The sequence below is a fragment of the Heterocephalus glaber genome, unplaced genomic scaffold, assembly GCF_053883595.1.
Source record: "Heterocephalus glaber isolate CG9 unplaced genomic scaffold, H.glaber_assembly_v1.0 deba00000122, whole genome shotgun sequence".
Lineage (NCBI taxonomy): Eukaryota > Metazoa > Chordata > Mammalia > Rodentia > Bathyergidae > Heterocephalus > Heterocephalus glaber.
In genome coordinates this window covers 70,339,418-70,362,108 of record NW_028258138.1, presented here as the reverse complement: position 1 = coordinate 70,362,108, position 22,691 = coordinate 70,339,418, and the positions used below count along the sequence as shown (strand labels likewise).

The following is a 22,691-nucleotide window of genomic DNA, read 5'->3' as shown; positions in this document are numbered from 1 at the left end:
TTCCATACTGTTTGTCTAGTAATGGCCGGAGAAGACTTTAACAGATATAATAATCTTTATCCATAATAATTCTTATAGTTTTGTATCTAGATGTTCCCCCCAAAGCCTCATGCAGTCATAAGTGGGCCTTTGCAAAGGTGGCTGGATCAAGGATATGATGCTGTGATTGATTCATGTTGTGATGCCAGGATGAAGGCACCCCTATCCTGGGTCTTAGTGCTACCCACCCTAAGGATGAGTAGCCTGGATAAGATATAAGTGGCAGAAGGGAGTCGCTGCTGTTCACTTGTAACTTGCTGCTTGCTGCCTTGCTGCCTTCTGCCTGCTGCCTGCCATGAACTGTTTCTGTTCTATGATGCTCCTCTGCCATGCCACCCTGCCTTGGAGCCAGCCAACTATGAACTTAAATCTCTACAAACTGTGAGCCAATAAACCTTTCCTCCTTTAACTTCGGGTGTTGGGTGTTTTGTCTCAGCAACAAGTAATTCAGACTGTAATTTTTAAGAAAGTGATGGTTTCTCAGGTTCTCCTTTGTGTTACCAAAATGCCCATGTAACATCATTACCAAAAACAAAACAAAACTCTGGCTTAGAGAAAATGTAGAACAGAATTCCTTTGCCCTGAACTCCCCAACAAGCCATCCATCACTGAAGCACATACCAGTGGAATACACACAAATTGGACCATTCATCAGGTTTTTATCTCCTTTATTTTGCACTTAAGATTTTAAAATTTTATTCAGAAATTAACATGATAGGCATGAGACCAAAGGTAATTCTTCTAAATAAAACAAAAATAGAAATGAAGAAATAAGACTTCAACATACAGGCATAAGAAAGGCACAGTATGGGGGCGTCTACTGTTTTAGTTAATAAGTAACATACTAGACCTCTTACCTCCTAAGTTTTTTCTGTTTATGATCAGTAAATTTATTTTTGTCTAAGACGAAAAATAGATAATCCACAAAAGAAATCAGGAGCTCCAGTGGCTTAAAGGAAGACAGGTCCTTGAGCAGATGTTATTCACATCTCTTAATAGTAATCATATGATGGGGGATATCTTCTCTCTGGAAAAAAAAAGAGGGGGAGGAGGGAAAAAACACAAAAGGCAGGAGTTTTGTGTTAGAGGCAACCTTGCATTCTGCTTCAGTTATTATTTTTTTTAACATCTTCTTTTTTTTTTTTGTACTGAGGATCAAACTCGGGAACTTGCACTTGTGAGGCAGGCAGCAGCACCAGTGAACTAAATCCCAGGCCATCAGTTATGATTTTTTTGTGATACTAGGAATTGAATTTAGGGCCTTTACACTGAGTTACACCTTTTTTTTTTTTTAAATTATAAGACAAGGTGTCACTAAGTTGCTAAGTTGCCCAGATGGGGCTTATAGACATGCAATTCTCCTGCAACAACCTCTCATACAATACATTTCTTAAAGACATACAGAAAAGAATTCATTGTTCTTGAACACTGTTATGAACAATGAATTCTTTTTTTTTTTTTTTTTTTTTGGTACCGGGGATCGAACTTGGGTCCTTGCGCTTGCGCAGCAGGCGGCGAAACCACTGAGCTAAATCCCCGGCCCAACAATGAATTCTTTATTCCCCTTCAGAGTGGTAGCCCTCATGCCTCCTTTCTTCATAATGGTTGGTATCACTATCTCATATATTATCTTCACTTGACTTGCTTTGGACCTTGATCTTTTCTCCTCCAATGATCTTTTTCCACATTTATTTTAGCCATCCTCCCCATGGTTAGAACTTAGATTATACCATTAGCAATAATCACAACTTCAACCTTATCTCAGTTTCAAGCATCTTATTCTCCAACTACTGCCATCTACATTTCCAGTTCATTCTCTCTAATTGCCCAACTATCAAATTTTTGGCTGCCATCAGTACTGAAAAGCCAATGATTCTACCACTTTTTTTCCAGTGGTAGAAATTGAACCCAGGGCCTCATGATTGCTAGGCAAGTGCTCTAACCTTGAGCTACACTTCCAGTCCTCCTATCACTTTATCCACTTCGTGTCCTTCATCCTTCCTAATTCAATTCATATTCTACAGTTGATCATTATACTCACTATCTAACTTGCTTCCGTCTTTGCTATGCATCATGGCAAACCTCAGCATGTGATTAAGCCAGTTTTCCATCTTGTGTCTACACTCAAGCAGCTAAATGACGCTGGAGAAAAACACACAACCATGCCTAGTGTTCTCACTTGAATTTCATGACCTACCACCCAAGAAACCTATTATATTGTAGTTCTTCCCTCCTATCCTCCTAAATGAGTATTAGATTCTTACACCCCCACATTCCCATCCCTAGCCTTGTGCTTAGCTGATGATTTGCCTCCTATTTCACTTAGAAAATTAGAAGCAACAGAATTCTTAGGCACTCTCACTACCATACAGCCCACCTTTCTACATCTATGCTACACACTTATATCTATGCTACACACTTTCTTTTATATTATCTTACCTAAGACAAATCTGTCTAGCTATGCATTAGACCCACCCTTCTATCTGAGACATTACTCAGCAACTCTTTGCCTTCTCCTGCACAGTCAAATTTGTCCTCCTCATATGTTCATTATCAACATACTAACATGTTGTTTTTTCCTCCATCTGAAAGAAAATGAAAAGCAAAACACTATCAGTTCTCCCATTAGCACACATTTCTCTGCTGCCCTTCTACAAAGAAAATTGTCCTCCATATTAGTGCTCCAGTGATCTCTTCTGAATTCCCCAAATTGTCAGTATTCCTTCTTACTCAAATAGTCTTCTTACCTCAACTTACTTGACCCCTCAGTGGCTTTCCACATAGTTGAGCACTCTTTCCTCTCTAACATGTTTTCTATCTTTCTTTGGCTTCCAGTTATGACACGCTCCTAGTTTCCTGTTTTCTTTCCTGTCCGCTTCTGCCCATTCTCCTTCACTGGTTTCTCTTTATCTACCTGACCTATAAATGTTGGTAGGGCCCAGGGCTCAGTTCCTGAATCACTTTTCCATCTATGCCTACTCCCTTGGGGGAGCCCATCTAGTCTCATCATTTGAAACGCCATCTACAGGTTGACTACTCCCAGATTTACGTTGTAATCCTGAACCTCTCTCCTAACTCTGATTTCATACCCAACTAACCACTCAACATTTCCCCCTCAAATGCCTCACATGAATATCTCTAACTCGAGATGTCCAAAAACCAACTCCTGGACTTCCTAATCAGAATAAATGGTGATTCTGATCTTTCATTTGCTCAAGTCAAATGACTCTTCCTTAGTCATCACTGACTCCTTTCTATATCTCACATCCATCATATAATCTTTCATCAATTCCTACTTTCTCTTTCTTCAAAAATATACACATAATCCAATTTCATACTAATTTCGCTACTAACACCTTGGATCAAGCCAGTACCTTCTCATATCTGGATTATTATAATACAATCCCAACTGGTCACCCTATTCCTACCATTGACCCTCTTGGGTCTACTCTTTAGAGGAACCAGAAAAATATTTATAAAATATGAGTCAGATCATTTCATTTCTCTGTTTAAAATCCTCCAATGGCTTTGCATCTCTTCCCATGGTAGAAGCAAAAGCCAAAAACCCTTACAACCACCTGTAAGGCAATCTTAGCTTCCTGTTGTCTTTCTGATCTCAAGTTCTATGCTCTCTCACAAACTCTCCTCATTCTAACTACTGGCCTGGGCTTCTTCCTGTTCCTCAAATCTATCAGCCCTTGCCCTCCACACCTACCCTGACCCTGGCTCTCTCACCTCCTTCAAGTCGTTATTTAAATTTAGCCTCTCAAGAAAGTTTTCTCTGGACAGCCAATTTAAAAATGACAACCTTCCATCCCCTACATCTCTCTTTCTAATATGCCTTCCCTGCTTTATTTTTCTCTATATGATTGTTCTATCTGATAAGTACATGAATGTGTTTTACTTTTTTTCTTAAAGCAAAACCTTTATTGGTACATTTTAGATATACATAATGATAACATTCATCATAGGGAATTTGTACCTGTACATGGTATATCTTGCTTCTTTTTTTCCCATCCCCCCTTAACCCCTCTTCCCCTCATTTACAAAAGCTTTGTTTCTGTTTTCCTCCTATTTTTCCTTGTCCCTTCTTTCCTCTCCTCCTTGTTCCCCTTCTCATTTGAAGAATGTGTTTTACTTTAGGTAGAAACATAATATACTGTACATACATAAACGTGCACATTTAAGTATTTAACACAATTCATTTTCAAAAGCTGAGTACAACCATATAACCAGAATCCAGGCCAACACACATAACGTTATCAACACCCCAGGAATCTTTCATGCTCTTTTCCAATCACTCTTTGCCTTCCACTCTCCAAGAGAGCCACTATTCTGACTTCTTATAGCATAATTCCTTTTTTCTATTTCTTGTAAATAGGCTCAGACAGTGACATACCTCACCCTTGAGGTATCTGTTTACTGCTGATTCTTCCTTAAGCAACCTGCAAGTTTCACAGGAGCAGAGATTTACTTTGTTTACAGGTGCACCTCTGAGGCCTACAAGAATATCTGGCACAGAGTTGGTGCTCGACGAATGTTTGATGCATGGATGAATGAAGTGTTGAACAGATGGAAATGAGAGTAAGAGAGTTAAGACATGCTTCAATTCAGAACCAAATCTGGGAGGATGAGCAGGAGGTCATGATACAGATCAAGCAAAGAAAGATATCCAAAGAAATGCAGAGGCTATACATAGGCACGACAGTGTGGAAAAATAAACACAATTTAGAAAGCAGTCGGCAAGCTCAGAGCAATGAACAACAGCTATGTGCTGAGAAACAATAGCAACGAAAGCTAGAAAAGCTGGCAGGTGCCAGATTTCAAAGGCCTTAATAAGTACATGAAAAGAGGCAAAGAAAAGTAAGGTATAGAGGTCTTTCCGGTGTTTCTAGGACTTTTTCTAAGGTGTTGAAATTTAAGAGAATAAAAAACAAGACTTCTGGGCCAGGGATTTAGCTCAGTGGCACCACACCTGCCTTGCAAGTGCAAGGTCCTGAGTTTGATTGCTGGTACCAAAAAAAAAAAAAAAAAAAAAATCTATAAAAAACAAGATTTTTTGAAGTCAACTCATTAATAATGTGTCCTAGTGTTCTCAAAAGAGAATCTGTAATGTTCACAGACCTCTAACAACTGAATATGTGGGGAAGACTAGAAGTCAGGTAGATAAGTGAGTCCCTCTTTTCTTTCCCTTTGAAGGAAAAGTCAACCCAAGTGGGAAATATAAATGTATGAGTCTGTCTGGTTAGCTGTGTTTTACTGGACTGGGCCAAGGAGCCAGGGGCTCTGGCTTCTGCAGCTGCTAGACATGGCTTTGAGGAGATGTCACCCATCCCCACGGAGAGGGACAGACAGAAATACTCTGAATGTCCTTACCACCCCAAGGGCTTGTGTCCAACATCAGTGATTCTCAAACTTGAGTGTGGGTCAGAAGCACCTTGAGGCCTTACTAAAACACAGATTGTAGGCCTATCCCTGAGTGTTTTAGATGTTTTTATTCAGGAGTCAAGGGTAAGGCCTGAGAATTTGTATTTCTAACAAACTCCTGGGTGGAACCAGTGTCAGTGGTTTGGGGATGAAATGTGGAGAACCACTACTGTAAAAAATGCCAGCCTCCTAAACCAGGCAGGAAGTTTAGTTTCTTCTTTCACTTCTTTCAGAGAGGTATGAACCCCTCCTCCCTCTCATTTCTGAGGTTCAACTTCCCTATCTCTTAAATACAGCATTCCCAGATATCATACAGGACAACCAGTTAGATCTGAATCTCTAGCTAGGAATGGTAGGGCATACCTGCAATCTCAGCACTTGGTGAGGCTGAGGAAAGAGGATCGCAAGTTTGAGCCCAGCCTGGGCAACTTAGCAACTTCATGAAACCTCTTCTCTAGATAGATAAATGGATGGGGAATTAAAAATAAATAAATAAATAAACTAATAAAGAGCTAGAGATGTGGCTCAGTGGGAAAGCCTAGTACTGCAAAAAAATTAAAAGACTGAATTTCTGGTAGACAACAATTACTATGCATGCTTATGACATACATAATTTGCTACTTATCTGAAATTCAAATATTGTGCTCATTAGCTATGTTCTTAATCAAACTATTAAACTTCTTGGTTTTGTCAAATAGATGGGAGATGGTAACAACAGTTACCTTTCAGGGTTGAGTTAAGGACTTAAAATGACATATGTGAAGTCCCAGGATTTTAATGAGAAGCTGATGAATGGCTTCTCTGACTACTTAGCCTGTCACATCACAAAGCTGATGTTCTTAGCAGAGGCACAGAAGCCTCATCAATAGTAACAGCCACATTCATCAGGGTGAAAGCTGCCAGTCCCTGAAGCATAGCATTTTTTCAAACCCAGAGAGACTCTACCTCATCACTTTCTCTTGCCCCAGGCTACAAGCTTATGTTCCTGATGCTTCGTTTAAGTCCCCAAAGTGCCCAGGAGTGCCTGATACACTTGGCATTCAGTAAATATTAATGAATGCTGACTTCTTTGTGGTGAGATGCACCCGTTTTCACTCTTCCCCTCTGGTTTGCACTTACTGGGGTACCTGCGGATTATTCTGAAGGGCTTGTAGTTCTGGTCTGTCTCTTTGATATGACAGACATATTTCTCATTTAACTTGACTGGATATTTCAGAACAGAGTACACCCGATACAGGCCATTCATCTGCTCCTCCAGGACCTCAACTGTACTGTGATTACTCAGGTCCCTCTCGCCCCGGTCCAACCAGGTCACATTGGGTGCAAAGTACCAGCCCTTGGAGATGCAAGTGGCCACATCCTCCTCGCCAATCTTGTCAAATTGCACCTGGGGCATTTCAGAGTCTGGATGGAAAAGATAACAAAATAATTAGTTCCTTTTTACTTTCAGCCCCAGGAGGCTCAGGCTAGCAGAAATCTTGCCCTTGGCTTTTACATTAACCCGTTATAGAGCCAATGCATCTGGAGGTGGATTATTGCTAATATTGTGGTGCAAGCATAAAGAGAAAAGAGCAGGATACAAATATGGTCCTGTCCTCCAGCTCTCACCTACCCCTGCTGTCTTTAGGCTTGGAATCTCTCTTCTTAGACTGGGTTCATTCCAGACTCTCCACTGGTCTCTGATACCCTGCTTAGACTCTCAGATGGTAATGAGTGGTTCTCATCACCACCTCCCCATCTTTGCCAACTCTTATCCTGGATGAATTCTTCCATGCAGACCCCCCAATCTCCATGAGATCTCTGGTGAAAAAAGATAGTTCTCCAAGCAATCCTGTGAAGGATAAGGATCCCTGGACACCATGGAGATTCACTGATCAGCCAGATCTACATCTTAATAGAGAAAAGTGAAGCCTAGAGAAGCTAAACCAGTTGCCCAAGGCCATCCAGAATTAGAACTTGGCCCTCCTGACTCCCAATGCATGGCTTTTCTCATTAAATCCCATGTCAAATTTCTGAGTCTTCAGATAGGACTAATGTGTTGGAGCAGATTTGGGGGTTTTACTGTTACAATTTGTTCAGAGAGTTTGGGATTTGATCAATCCTGCTCATGTTGTTTTGTATGCATTAATGAATGAATGATTATACAGGTATAGATCCAGCACCTTTTGTTCAGAGTAATATTTTTAGTTAAGATAAATTATCCTTATGAACAGAGACAGAGCTTGAAAACAAGTTCATCCATAAAATTCCTTCACCTTCTACGATTAGCTTCATTGTGCTTTCGCCTCTTCCATCTGGTGTGATGGCTGAGCACTTGTACATCGCTTCATCCATGAAGTTCACATTTCTTAGTAGAAGTGACAGAGACCCCTCAGAAATTTCATTCCGATCCACTGAAACTCTTCCTTCATACATGGCATTTTGATCTTCTAGTTGCTCTGTGTTATTGCCAAACTGGTAAACTAACTTCGTGAAAACTTCAAAGAAATCATAGTACCGGAAAAAGCGGTAAAATTGCTCATCATCATCTACTTCATATTCCTCTCTGATGTCCTCTCTTTCCCAAGAAAATTCAAGATTTTCTGTGCCCTCCACAAAGGAAAAATGACAGGAGAGGGTAACATCAGTGAAGGGATGGGCCCGCAACTCTTCTTCCCACACTGAGACTGTCAAAGGAGAAATGAAGTTAGTAAAGACCAATGATCACTGCACCAGATAGGGTTTAATGACAGATCAGAGAATAATTCCAGCTATTTCAAGTGGAAAAGGACTTAGTTTAGAAGTTTATAAAATCACTAGAAGGCTGGAGGGATGAGACTGAAGCAGGACATGGAAAGATGAGGCTTCTAGAGTGTGTTTTTCCTCCTTCACAGCATGCTAGGCTCAGAATGACTCAGCAGAACTGGTTAGCTGAGTTGCTGCTGCCTCTGCCTTATTTGGAAGCTGGTGAATCAGGAGGCCATCACAGCAGGTGCTGGCTCTACAGCCAAACTGTATCTGCCAAATTCACATTGGCAAAGGAAAGGATGCCTCGTGTGCTATGTAACCTTTCTCTCCACTTCAACCAGTTGCCAATTTAACCCTTGCACAAGTGTATCTGATTGGCAGAGCCTAAGTCACTCCCAGAAATCTTAACGGCAAAGCCATCTTGGAAATGTAGCTTTTATTATCCAGCTTTAGTAATCCAGAAAAACACATCAGAAAGAAAGAAACAGATGTTCAGTAAATAAACCTATCCTATTTGCCAAAAATACCTTCCAGCCTAGGCAGTTAAGGAGTAGGGAGTACAGTAGGGAGTACAGCCATGACCCATGTACTCTTTAGACAATCCTAGCATGGAATGGAATCCAGGTATGTTAGAGCTAGAAGAAAGTTTAGAGATCATCTGATTCAATGTTTTCAAACTATTTTTCCCAGAACTCACACCAGAGGTCACCACTGATGGTCAGAGGACGACCAAAACAGTGGAATCTCCACTCCCTTACCATTTGAATTAGGATAATTCCTCTCTAATTATTTATAAATTAAGCTTCCAAATTCAGAATTCTCCTGTCAAATGTCTCTGTTGCTAAAAGACAAAACTGATTCCCAGGAAGAAGTTATTCAAGATCACAAATTAAAATACAGTAGCATTGTGCAAAGAAACATCTCTCAGAGTTTAAAAGGGACTTTTAATATCATGGCCACCAAACTCTGAGTGGTGTGTCTGTGTGTGTGTGTGTGTGTGTGTGTGTACGCGCGTGTGTGTGCATTTTGCTGGGGACTGAGCCCAGGATTTCACACATGCTAGAAAAGCACTCTACCACTGAGTAACATACCTATCCCATTACCAAATTTTTTGCCTATAGGATAAATTCCCAACATGAGTAAGACAGAATAAGACCTAAGCATTATGAAAGAAAGCTTTTTTTTTCTCCTAGAGGCACTGTGCTAGTGGCAAACAGCAGAAAGGAGGAAGAGCTGGTCAGTGTGAACTGCATGCGGTTTGACTGCATAAGGATACTGCTTGATACAATGATGTGAGAGGAAATCAAAGAAACAGGTGAAGCATTACAGTAGGAGCAAATCCAAATGATTGAAGTTAGTGAGCAAGGAAGCTCCCAAGCCATCAGCCCAGCAAAGAACAGCTGGACTCACATCCAGGAGAGGAGCCTTTAGCTGAATAATAGACATAATCTGCTTTTTCTAGTAGCAATGGCCACATGGCCCAGATATTTGGTGAAATATTACTCTGGGTGTGTCTGTGAGGGTGCTTTTGGATAAGATGAACATCTGAATGGACCAACTCAGTAAAGCAGTTGTCCTCTCTAATTTTTCAGTTTTCAGCCAATGGAAGTTCTAAACAAAACAAAAAAGCTGACCCTCCTACAAAAAGGAATGTCTCCTGTCTAAATGCTTGAGCAATCATTTTTTGCTTTCAGGCTTGAAGTAATACCAGTCTTTTCACTCAGGCTAGAACTACACCACTTGTTTTCCAGCTATCCAACTACAAATCGTGGGACTTCTAACCTCCATGAGCCAGTTAGTTCCTTCTTCCCATCCCTTTCCCTCCCCTTCTCTTCCCTCTCTTTTTCTGTTTTTCTAGTGGACCCTGACTACACTGGGTAATCTTTATTGAGAATTTACAATTGCTAAACATATTCTAAACACTTTTCTGCCTTAATTCATTTAACCTGCATACTACATTGTGGCAATACTACTATTATCCCTAATTTACTACTGAGAAGACCAAGGCCTGTGAAGTTGCTCAAGGATACACAGCTTGTGAGTAGGAGACTAAGACTGAAACCCTAGGGTCTGACTCCAAAGCTTTATTGTGAAACATGGTTTTCTGTCTCCTAACAATAGGCACTCATTCTAAGTTTAATGAACACATGAGTGACTAGTGAATGAATAAATGAGTGAATATAAAGAAAGGATGGAAAAGAAGAGACCGAGAGAGATAACATATAACTTTTAAGACAGATGAATTTGCAATTAAAAATATCAAGTGTTTTCTTCCTCAAACCATTAATTTTCACATGTGGTTTTGGTCAAAAAGCAATGTTTTTAAAGTCCTGATCTGAAGAATTGTAAATCCAAGTTCTAGTTCTAAGTAACCCCTTATAGTACTAGTCATTTACCATCAGGCAAGTTACTCAATCTCTCTGATTGCAGTTTCCTCATGTACAATTAGGATAAGAACACCTGCTCCAGGGTTGTTATGAACTACCTTGGGATCCTAGAAACTATTTTCCTGACAGGACTCAGTCATTTTCCAGGGGGACAGAAGGAGGAGAGAAAATGAGTGGATAGTTTAGTAAGCTGCCTCCACCTCCATCTCTCTCACAAGGATATGTAGGGGTCCTTGATAGTAGCTTCTCCAATTCTACATAGGGGGCCTTGCTACAGCTGTATCCTTTCAGGTCCCAGAGGGAAGGGTCTTAGACTCAGGCATCCAAAGGCTGGCCAACAAATTATGAAACATGGTCTACTGAGGATATACCATAATAAGCCAGCTTCTCACTGGTATGTCTGCAGATGGTCCTGTTTGAATCTAAATAACTCCTTTGTCTATTTTAATCTGTTATTTCCAAGCCATTGTGTCTGAAAACTATAGAATGATACTATCTGGTATAGTACCTGGCACATACCATTAGTTGACAATATTGCTATAAATTATAAGATATTATTAGAACAAACAGACACATCTTTTTCATTCTCACCTGAATATACACCCATTCTTTTTTTTTTTTATTTGACAGAGTTTATACTGAATATGAATGATTACCAACTCACTTTGCCTCACTGCACCCTTACACATACACACGCGCTTGTGCACACACACACAGTATCAAGAGAAAAGAGTAGTAGATACAGCCTGGTAGGCCTCGCACTAACTTCTCAGTTATCTCTGGAGCAAGCTGCTGCCACCTTTAAGAGCCTGGCAGAACTGCTGTATAGTCCCTGAGGATGGCACATGCCTGAAGACTACAATGTGTTTGATCACTGTACAAAGGAGTTACATTGCAGGGTTTAAATAGATGGTAATTTTTAGAAATTTTAACATATTTACTTTTGTTAGCTGAATTACAATAACATTTCCCATATCTTTATTTTAATCTATCACCAACACTTTTGAAGAAAGTGAGTGTAAAGAGTTACATAAAGTGTTCACCCAGGTTTTTCAGGGCAGACGTGATTTCAGACATTTTGGATGCTATAGTACAAATTGGCACCTATCACAGTCACTTCAGGAGAGGTCTCAATTTTTACTTTCATTTTGGTTAAGAGGCTGACACTACAGATATGAATGGGTTACTCATATAAATATGGCTTCAAATGGACAAATCAAGTTGGGGGGTAGGCAGCTCTTCTCATTATAAAAAAGAAAGTAGAATGAACAAAATGCCTTACAATATATGTCTATTTTCTCATCTGCCCATCATCATTTCCTATAAAGCCAACATAGCAGGTATTCATAATTTCCATTTAACAGATGAAAATGAAGTTTGAAGGGATGAAGTCAATTTGCTGCTTTGTTTGTTTGGTTGGATTTTCTCTCCAAGCCACTATTTTCCCCAGTATCCCCAAAGTTGTTTCAGAAATACAAAGTTTTTAGAAAAATGACTCACCTTCACCATGAAGAAGTAGAAGTAGGTTGGCAGACAGCAAAAAGAAGAACATTCTGTGAGAAACAAAAAGAAAAACAGGAAATTTGCTTTAGCTAGGAAAGAGTATGGGCCAACATTACCGGAGCCACCTGCTGCCTGGTTGTGGGAAAGTTCTCCTGAGCATCACCACTAAACTCCACTCCACCAGGCACACCCAGCTGACAGAGGCTCCTAGCCCTTCAGTACTCCCCATGAGAATGTCATCTGAGCTAAGTTCACTCAGGTCAATCCTGTGCAGGTTGTTTTGCTATATTATTTTTAGAATATGGAAATCTGTCTCTCTAGGTGAGTCCCAGTTGAATTCATATGGACCCAGAGTCAGCCCTAAAGATGAGGTTTGAAGGACCAGTGACAGTATCCCAAGCAATGTTCACTGGTGTCTCAATGTCACTGGAGCAAGTTGAAGGTGGAGGAGACATAAAGGTTTATCTGGAAATGTATGGCGGCTTCCTAAGCAGGGGGAAAAAAAAGCTCTGAGAGAGAGAGAGAGAAAGAGAGAGAGAGAGCGCTAAACATGCCTGCCAACCCAGAGCTGGACTTTAATGGGACTTAGTGGACCTGGGACATCTCTGGAAGGAGTGGGAAAAAGGGAACAGGGAATACTCAGCCTCTGAGAAGCTTCAGCACAAGTGCACATCTGCCTGCAAGTAAAGCCACAGATAGGAGCTGCATCCAGCCTCTCTCTCTGGCCTCATCTCTCATTAGTCTCCCACACTTTAAGTCCCACAGGTATCATCCCAATGTTGTGGCTATGTCCAAACCTCTGTGTCTGGTACATTGCACCTCATTACTGTTCTCATATACCCCTGTTACTCACTTACTCAAAACTCCACCCCCCAACCTCATAGCCAGTTAGTCACTTCTTCATGACCTTGAACATAGCTTCATAATGAATCATGCTATATGTCACTGTCTTTACATGTTCTTTTGTCCCTTACTATTTCAAAGAAAGAATAGTAAAATAACCATAATCTCTTAGCATATATTTCACCTCTTCTTCCTCCTCCTCCTCCTCCTCGTTATATTTCTATTAAAGGAGAAAAAACTCCACCACAATCCTCCATGTCTACCTGTGATACATTATACCAACTATATGGCATATGCTTACAAATGCTAATTTTAATTTCCTAAATAAGCCTATGAAGTGGGTTGCTATTATCACCTCCATTTAGTAGATAGAAACTAAGGCATAGGTGTGGGGGCATTGGCCAGAGGTATGTATGCGATGGATATGCAGAAGTAAGGGGGTCACACGTCCAAAACCTTCTGGAATGCATGGTTAGAGATTAAAAGATAGCCTAGAGGGCCACAAGTCCAAGTAGGATCAAACACATTGCCTTACGGAGAATGCTCTGTCCCTTGTCCTCCCCATACTCCAACTTATTGCTTAGATTGGCCCTAAGGTTAGTCATTTCACAGACCACCCTGACCTTTCCCTGTCCTTCCCCTGACCCCTACATGAATTCCTGCACAGGTGTCCTTTATCCTTGCTTCCGGGTTCTATCAATACAAAGCCACAGAAGCTTCAGTTTGGGACTGTTTTTCCTGAGACTCTCATGCTGAGGCAGCCCTTCGGGACCATCTTAGAGGTTAAACTGCACCATGGACTCCAAGAGGTTTCATCCTTCATGCCGTGCCACGGTCATGAACTGTGACACACAGAGAGCATAAAAAATTCATCCAAGGCCACACAGAGCAAGACTCTCACCCTGCAGGTTAGCTGAAGCATGAGCATTTCACCTAAACTGTGTCCTGGCAAGCCTCTGCTGCTTCACCTGCACTTGCTGGAAACCCCCGCTCCCAAGCAGGCATTCATCAAGGGAACAGGAAGTTTATTGGCTGTTGAAGCAGATGGTTTATGGAGAATCACAGTAAGTTTCTTTCCTAGAGGTCTGTTAAGCCCTAGAAAATATGTGTGCTGTGGGTTGAATATTAACAGGTACAGAAGTCTCAAGAAGAATAGGAGGATAAAGAAGTAGCCATTGCCAGCCTGTGACTAAGGTCAGTGGGAAAAGTAGATTGGTAACCAAATCTACATACGTTAACCAGGAATATGTAGTGATTAACATTACCTATTGACTTAGAAAATATCTCTCCATGGAGGATATAGTAAAATATTTTAAAGACATACCCAAAATAATAAAATTTAAAAGATAACGTGGCAGGAAACAGCTACTAGAGCTATAGATACTTAACAAAGAGAACTACAATCAAATGTCCGGAAGAAAAAAAAAGTTATAGGAATGCCTTTTCAACTCAATAAAATTTCATCATTAATTTCCAGGCTATGAAAGTTTTTTATCATTATGGCCTTCCTGATTTCCCCACCAAACCCACACATAATCCTTGCTCCTGTGCATTTTCTACTGCCATATAGTACTCTCATTCATTTAATAATGCTTATTTTAATGATCCTAATATACCACAGTTTAAACTTTTTGAAAAAAACAGAAAAATGTCTTTAATTCTTTGGAGTATTTCTTTCAGTCTTTTACATGAGGTTGTTGTATTTGTTTTGGGGTGTTTTGTTTTGTTTTGGGTACTGGGGATTGAACCCAGGACATTTGCACTGAGCTACAGCCCCAGCCCTTTTTATTTTGAGACAAGGTCTCACTAAGTCACTCCATTGCCCCAGGCTGGGCTCAAAATTATGATCCTCCTGCCTCAGCCTCCCACAGTGCTCAAATTTCAGGCATGAGGCGCCATGTCTGGATGGATGGATGTGTACTTTTTAAGAAAATTCAATTTGTGTATATAGTTTAGTGTCCAGTTAAATTTTCTTCATATTATTTTGTAGGTATCTTTCCATCATTCAATATTTATAATCTGATCTATTCATCTTATTGTTATTTACGTGCATATCTTACCCACTAGGCTGTAGGTTCCCTAAGGGCAGGATTAGGTCCTCTATCTTTCATATATCTATCTTGGTGTTCTATATATTGTAGAGCCAATAAGTGCTTATTGAAATACAGAAATTTAATTAAATGAAATCCAGTGTAAGATTCTTATAAAATTTCATAGTATAAAAGGAAAAACAAAAACAAAAAGAATTCATACACTACTAAAGTTGAATATAAATTATGCTAAACAGAAAATTCCAACCTTGTACCTAGGTCTTGCCTCCAGGGCTTATACTCTTCTCAGATCTGGTTTGCAGAAAACAATGAGAAGTCTATGAACTAGATCTGTATGGCAAAATAAACATAAAGGGGCCAGGTACAGTTAGGGTAGATACCTCAGTATTTCAGGCACACTGGCAGTCATTTGACTCCAGTTCACAATTACAGTCAATAATTTCTCCCAAATAAACAGCTCCTTAATCCAACGAGCTTACCTGTATCACAGCTGGTCCTTCTGATCAGCTGGGTGAGAAGCAAATGAGTGGAGTCCACTTGTCTTCAAAGTGATAGTTGTATGGCAGTCCTCAGGGAGAGGGCTTGGAGACACTGTCATTACCAAGCTGTTGCCACAAACACTCAGTGCTCCATTATTTCTAGAGCTGTCTTTGTTGGCTAAAGAAAGTGCTTGCAAGGTAATGTGGTGGAAGACTGAAACTAAAAGAAGACTGTATGACCAATGTTGGGCAATTGTTCTTTACCCATTTTTTAAACATTATATTTACTGGAGGATGATTAAATAACATGGGGAAATGCTCACTGTACAATTTTTGGTAGAAAAAACATACAAAGTACAGCTGGGCATGGTGGCACATGCCTGTAATCCCAGCACTTGGGAGGCTGAGTAGGAGTTCGAGGCCAGCCTGGACTATATAGTGATTTCAAGGCCAGCTTGAACTACATAGTGAGACCCTGTCTCAAAACAACAATAACAACAAAATGCAAAACATATATATATATGATTTCAAATTTATGGAAAAATATATGCTTATAGGAAAGGAAGGAAATATACCAAAATACTAATAGTGTTTATTTCTGAATGGTGACCTTGTGTATGATTTTAGCATTTTCATTACTTATTGCCGAATTTTCTATATTGACCTTTTACACTATAAAAAAACTGTAACTGGAAAAATAAAATAATGGAAAGACAGACCTTGTACACATAATGAGGTACAGAAAGTAAGGGTACAGAAAGGAGTAAGGAAATGAGATGTATCTTTATTCTCTTCCTCTGATTGATAAGTATTGTGTCTCCTGTAGGATGCTTTGTTTACTAAACTTTAGGCTCAAGTTCAGTAGTGGCCAATTCTTTATTAAGGTAACTTTCCCTCTCTCATTCCCACAGCACAGTTTAAAAACCAGATTACCCTAGCCCTGGTGTTATAAAAATCTCCTGGATTTTGATTCTCCTGGCTAGCTACACCAAAATGTTATTGAGTTCTGGGTTCCTCAACTCTCCTTCTGGAGCTGGATTCCAGGTTTTTCTCATCTTGAATAAGAAATGAATGAAATGAGCAAAAAACAGTGGAAACGTTTATCTGAAAAAGTAAAAGTGAAGACTGAGAGAGAAACTGGCTCTGCAGAGTGAGCTTGGGCCAAATAAAAGGAAAAAGTAAGATAAAAGTACACCCTGGAGAAATCAGGGCCGGCTATCATGAGGAAAAGTCATGATATCAAGCTCTTCTTGGTGTCTGTCTTTTTATGCTGTCCAAATCTTAAAGCAACCCATGAGAACTTCTACATGCTGGTACTGAGAGGTGGTGCTGGGATTCCACAGCTCAGGCTGAAGTCAGGTCTAGGCATCCTATTGAAAATCCGCTCGAGTTCTCCAAAGAAGTTCAAGTGCAGGGCTTGGAGAACTGTTCTGTGCATGTGTTCCCAGATCTTGTAACCATAGGTCATGCCTATTTCCCCAGCCAGTTTTGCATGCCCTAATCTCCTATGTCACTGAAATAGCCTAGATGAACTTTAGTCATGGGTTTAAAGAAACGCTTCTCTGGTAAGTAGATTTATTAGAACAGAACAAATAAGATGAAAACAAGAATGGGAGGCCTGCTGGGAGGTGTGTTGCTTTTGTTCAGCTCCTATAGCACCTAGCATATTTTGCTTAGTAGGTCCTCAATAAAATAACCATAGAAAGAAATTTAATGGAATGAAATAGCTGCAATCTGTTCACATCACTCCTCCAGTTCAGGGTGTGGGCCCTGAGGTTTGATCTGCATTTGACTTTCACCCTAAGGCAGAGAAGGAACATCTTGATGGTACCTCAGAAACCCTGAAGAATAATTCATACTTAGATAAAAGGCTGTTTCTACAGGTGCCACATTCCTCAGATTGCCCAAAGTCTTGGAGTGTTCCTGTGAGCTGTCAATTCAAGCTATGGTATAAGAAGATGGGATCTGGAGTTCCCAGTAAGGAAAGAAATGGAAGTGATCCCCTCACCTGGTATTCATTCCTCTGTCTCATTGGCCTGGAGAAACCTATCATCTCTAAATTTACTGTTTACTCCCCTACCTTGTACTATAACAGTACACTTTAAACTTTTGGGCAAAGTTATAATTTTAAATATTTTTTCCCATTATTTCCAAACTATGACAATATTTATGCTGAGGCACTGGCCAGATGTATGAGATGGATATGCAGGGGAAAGGGACTTTTGGAGCCACATATCAAAAATCTCCCACATCAAAAAATACATGGTGAGAAATCAAGATAGTCTTACTCAGCCACCTCATCTTTGACAAAGGAGCCAACCACCCTCACTGGAGGAAAGATAGCCTATTTAATAAATGGTGTTGGAAAAACTGGATTTCAACCTGCCAAAGATTAAAACTAGACCAGTACTTATCACCATGCACTAAATTAAGATCGAAGTGGATTAAAGATCTAAGTATTAAAACAGAAACACTAAACTTGCTGGAAGATAAGTTAGGTAGAACTCTTGAAGACGTTGGCATAGGAAAAGACTTTATGAACAAAACCACAGTAGCACAGGAACTAGCACAAAGAATCAACAACTGGGATCTCATCTTATTAAACAGCTTCTGTATTGCAAGAGAAACCACCAACAGAGCTAAGAGACAACTTACAATGTGGGAAAAAAATTTTAGCAGCTGTACCTCAGACAAAGGACTACTATCTAGAATATATAAAGAACTGAAAAAAATCAGACCTCCCAAATTAAAAGACCCAATTCAAAAATGGGCATCTGAAATGAACAGACATTTCTCAGACAAGAAGTAAAAGCAGCAAATAAACATATGAAAAAATGTTCAACATCACTGGTCATTCGAGAGATGCAGATGAAAACAACACTGAGATTCCACCTCACTCCAGAAAGAATGGCTGCTATCAAGAAATCAACCAATAACAAATGCTGGAGGGGTGTGGGGAGAAAGGAACCCTTCTCCATTGTTGGTGGGAGTGCAGACTGGTGCAACCACTGTGGAAATCAGTATGGAGATACGTCAAAGAAGTAGGACTACAGGTTCCATTTGACCCAGCTAGTCCCCTGCTGGGTATCTTTCCAAAAGAATTAAAAGAATCATACCACACCGATATATGTGCACCCATGTTTATATCGGCACAGTGTGTTAATAGCTAAAGCTTGCAAACAGCCCAAGTCCATATCAACTGGAAACTGGATAAAAATGTGGGTTTTTTTTTTATAAAATAGAGTACTACTCAGCCATAAAGAATGAGAAAGTAGAGACATTTATAGCTAAATGGATGCATATTGAGGTCATACTCTTAAGTGAAATAAATAGGACACACGTGTAAATACCAAATAGTTTCTCTGGTGTGAGAAACTGAAAGTGTAAATAAGGATTAAAATGATTAAAATGAATAACTGATAATTTGAAATAGGAAGAAGTCCAAAGGGGTAGGGAAAGTGGGAGGGGAAGGAGAAGGAAAAATTATGAGAAAAGGAAAAAATGGAAAACAAAGTCTTTATAAATAGGGAAGGGTGGAGGGGGTGAAGGGAGTACAGGTACAAGCACCCAATCATAAATGTAAATAAATTGTATACCTAAAATGTACCAATAAAAAATTTAAGCAAAAAAAAAAAAAAATCAAGATAGTCTAGAGGGCCACAAATCCAAATAGGATCACACTCACTGCCTTAAGGAATGAATTCTCTGGCCCTCATCCTCCCCATACTCATATTTATTACTAAGACCCTAAGGTCAGTCATGTAGCAGACCACTCAGACTTCCCCTGTCCCCTATTTTTTATCCTTTATCCTTGCTTCCTTGTTCTATCAATAAAAAGCCATAGAAGATTGAGTTTGGGGCTGTCTTTATGAGACTCTCACATTAAGGGGCCTTGGTTAAGGGCAGTCTCTCTCGCCCTTCTTGGAGTTTGAATTGGACACTGACCCGGAGTAATCTCTCATCCTGTGTCATGCCATGGTCATGAACTGTGACTTATTTACATCCAATTTATAAATTACATGAAATGTAATTTTATCATATCAAATAAAATTAATTCCAAGTTCTCAATAAATGTGGGTTATTAGTCCCTTTTCGACTAAATTTTAATATTTATAAATATATTTACTTATATAGAGTATCTACTATTGTTACTGGGTTTTGGGCTGCTAGAGTCTTCTTCTGGAAGTGGCTTCTAGGTTCTTTCTGTCATGACCAAAAAGTTGGTCAAGTCAAACTAAAAATGGTAGCAAAATTTTATTAAAGGTAGGAAAAGAAACAAGATTTGCAGAGCTAATTTGGGGCAAGTAAAAGTAGGAAAAGAAATATACCCTACACTGTGAGAATATGGCACCATGTAAGATCGACCACAGTGACAAAAACTCAGTGATAATTGTCCTTTTTGTATCATCCATTTCCCAGGCTGATGTCAGGTCTAGGCCATCCTATGGAAAACCTGTTTAAATTCTCAAGAAAAGTCCACATGAAGGTCTTTGGGAACTGTTCTGCACATGTATTCTGGGATTTTGTAATTAACAGGTCACACCTAATTCCCCAGCCAGTTTTGCCATACCCTAATCTGTATCACTATGAACTAGGTCCTGTGTTAGAGGCTAAGGATATAATGATGAGTCAGCTCCTCTCAAGGACCTTACAATCCAATCTAATTATTCAAAAATGCATTCAGTTAATTAAGGTACACTATTCCAACCAATCTAAATTATCTACAAGAAATAATGTTAGCAACGGTGGGGGGGGTAGGAGAAAATACAAAAATGAACATAGCCTTCTATATAAATAGGAGCCTACTCTAATTGAACACAAGATGCACATTTTTCATTAAAATTTGGTTTCCTTGCCAATAGCTTCAAAAACCAGAAACACAATTTTCAACTTTTAGAAGATAGTTCCTCAGGCATCTTAGCTCTTTCATTGATCTGGTTACAATTCTCTTAAATTCAACTAGATAGTTGTTTCCCCCTGTGGTGGATCTCTACAGATTCCAGGTTCTTGTGTATAGCACACAATTGATAGATCTCCCATTACCTCCCCAGCTATTATGTATAGTAGCTGCCCTCTTCCTATCATGCCTTGCCCTCTCCCCTATGTGACATCATACCAAGATGGTTGCTCCCACCAAAGAATAAACCCTTCTTCCCAGCATGCCCCTGTTCCTGCCTAGAGAATAACCTAATACTCGCTCACCTCCTACCACCTAGTGACATCACAGGCTCTTTCATTCCCTAGTCACTACCTCACTCAATCCCACCTCACCCCCTACAAACCCCACCCCAGTCTCTATAAAAGACTCTCCCTGACCTGGCCATATTGCTTTTTGTCTCTCCTTTGTTCAGACAGCCTGGTAGATCTATTCCCCTAATAAAGGCTTGTTGTGGCCTGGTCTGGTCTTGGTTTTCGGCCCTTTTACCTGACAACAATGAATTACAAAGGATACACATGATGGTGGGGGGAAAGTAGCTAGGTTTACTGAAGATCAGAAATAGAGAGATGCATGACAGAAAAGGAACAATGTACGCTGTGCAGCCAAATCAGGCTCTTGAGCTCAAGGGGGAAAAAGGGCCTGCACGTGATTAGGTCTGAGACTATACTGAATGCTGCCAAGGTAGCTTAGGAGCTCAAGTGGGTGGAGGGGAGTGATTAGGGAGGGATGGCTTTAGGGTGGTGCTCCAGCTCAACTGGGTGGAGGGGAGTGAATTCCTCAGCCCCCAATATCCTATCTGTACTAGTAGGAGTCCTTATTAAATTAAAATACTTCCTACTACACTCTTGTAGACTCAAAATTTGTCAGTTAATCCATTTCTTACACTATCTTTTCTGTGTTCTTTCCTTCATTCCATATAATTTCGAATTCTATCATGAGTATTCAAAACTGTCTAGCAAGCAGCTTCATTCTCTTATTATTGGGGTTATCGCTTGTCCATTAATTTAGCTGATTTGTCCATTAATTTAGCTGATTAATTTTGTGATTCTGAGTCACATCTGAATTATTTTCCTCATTTTACATTACTTACTACATACCTTTTACTTTGTTTTTCTAAACAGATGCCTGCCAGACACTTCTGACTTTTTAAAAAAGTCCATCTGTGGAATGTTAAAATGAAAAAACATACCCTTCCATGACCATTACTCAACCAGAAATTAACTTGGCTGTGGAGTAAGGTACAAAGTTTCTTATATAAAAACGACTGACAAGAAAAAAGTTACTGTTTAGGAGGAAAGCAATTTTAATATAATTGATCACACAATAACAGTAACCTTAAGTATAAACTCCCTTAAAAAAAACAAAAGAAAAACCAACTAAGCCGCACATGCCTGTAATCCCAGGACTCAGGAAGCTGAGACTGGAATATTGCCAACAAGCAGGCCAGCCTGGGCTACATAGCGACACCGTGTCCAAATAAGCTTAAAATACAAAAACAAACCCAACTAAGTACTTGTCTTTCTATTGACTTCAAAATTACAAAATGTAATTTTTAAAAAGACTGAATTTGGGACAAAGTTGAAAATACGTTACTTAGAATTGCTAAATTAAAGTCAGTCAAAATTTTCCCAAATTGTAGTTTTAACGTTTTCAATGCTGAGTTCTTAAACTGACGGGTTAATTTGAGCTATATCAAATCAGAGAACCGCCATGGAACTCCCAAATTCATTCCCAGTCACTGTATCTTAGAAAAACCACGAAAGTACTTTTACAATCAAAATGGCCCCAAAGACTTCGAAATCCATTACTTTTAGGGGGTTTTTTGTTTTTGTTTTTTAAGCGCGCACATAGAGAGGGGGTGATTTCTAGTCCAGCTGCCTCCACGCTTCGAAGCCTGCTTTGTGACCCTTCGGACTTTACAAGTCCAGGGTCCTGTCAGACCTGTGGGCATCCTCACAGGACACTGGAGACCAGGGGCGCCATTTCCAAACTGAGAGGTAAAGGGCGGAGCACCAAGACCTGTGCACCCTCCAGGTCACATAAGCAGCCCCTGGACTGTTTAACAAGGCGGTACTGGAGTGCGGGGATAGGTCACTGGGCCCCAACGACTGTAAAATGCAGCCGCCCCAATGCAGATCACCTCAGAGGACACCAAGGCCGGCGGGACGTGTAGGGTCAAGCGCTGCACTCCGCGCCGTGCGCCACGTGAGGCAGCGTCCGCCCCGAGGCTGCGTGCGCATCCCACGCATCGCATCACGTGACTCGACGGGCGCTCTGGGCGAGGGCCCGCCCTGCG

General features: G+C 40.2%; 1 protein-coding gene across 6 annotated transcripts; it reads right to left on the bottom strand.

Moving 5' to 3' along the window:
- Positions 1-690: 690 nt before the first annotated feature.
- LOC101698274 (V-set domain-containing T-cell activation inhibitor 1) lies at positions 691-22,666 on the bottom strand. 6 transcript variants are annotated; one of them, XM_087215951.1, is made up of 6 exons: positions 22,536-22,666; positions 12,081-12,133; positions 7,722-8,132; positions 6,586-6,870; positions 5,830-5,920; positions 691-1,066 (listed from the first exon to the last, which is right to left on the bottom strand). In XM_087215951.1, the coding sequence occupies exons 2-5, from the start codon at positions 12,130-12,132 to the stop codon at positions 5,838-5,840; spliced, it is 831 nt and encodes a 276-aa protein (XP_087072077.1). In that variant the 5' UTR covers position 12,133; positions 22,536-22,666; the 3' UTR covers positions 691-1,066; positions 5,830-5,837. The 6 variants fall into 6 exon arrangements, with proteins under 6 accessions (XP_087072077.1, XP_087072079.1, XP_087072080.1 ...); XM_087215953.1 differs by lacking the exon at positions 22,536-22,666 and adding an exon at positions 15,457-15,950; XM_087215954.1 differs by lacking the exon at positions 22,536-22,666 and adding an exon at positions 13,828-14,215.
- Positions 22,667-22,691: the final 25 nt, after the last annotated feature.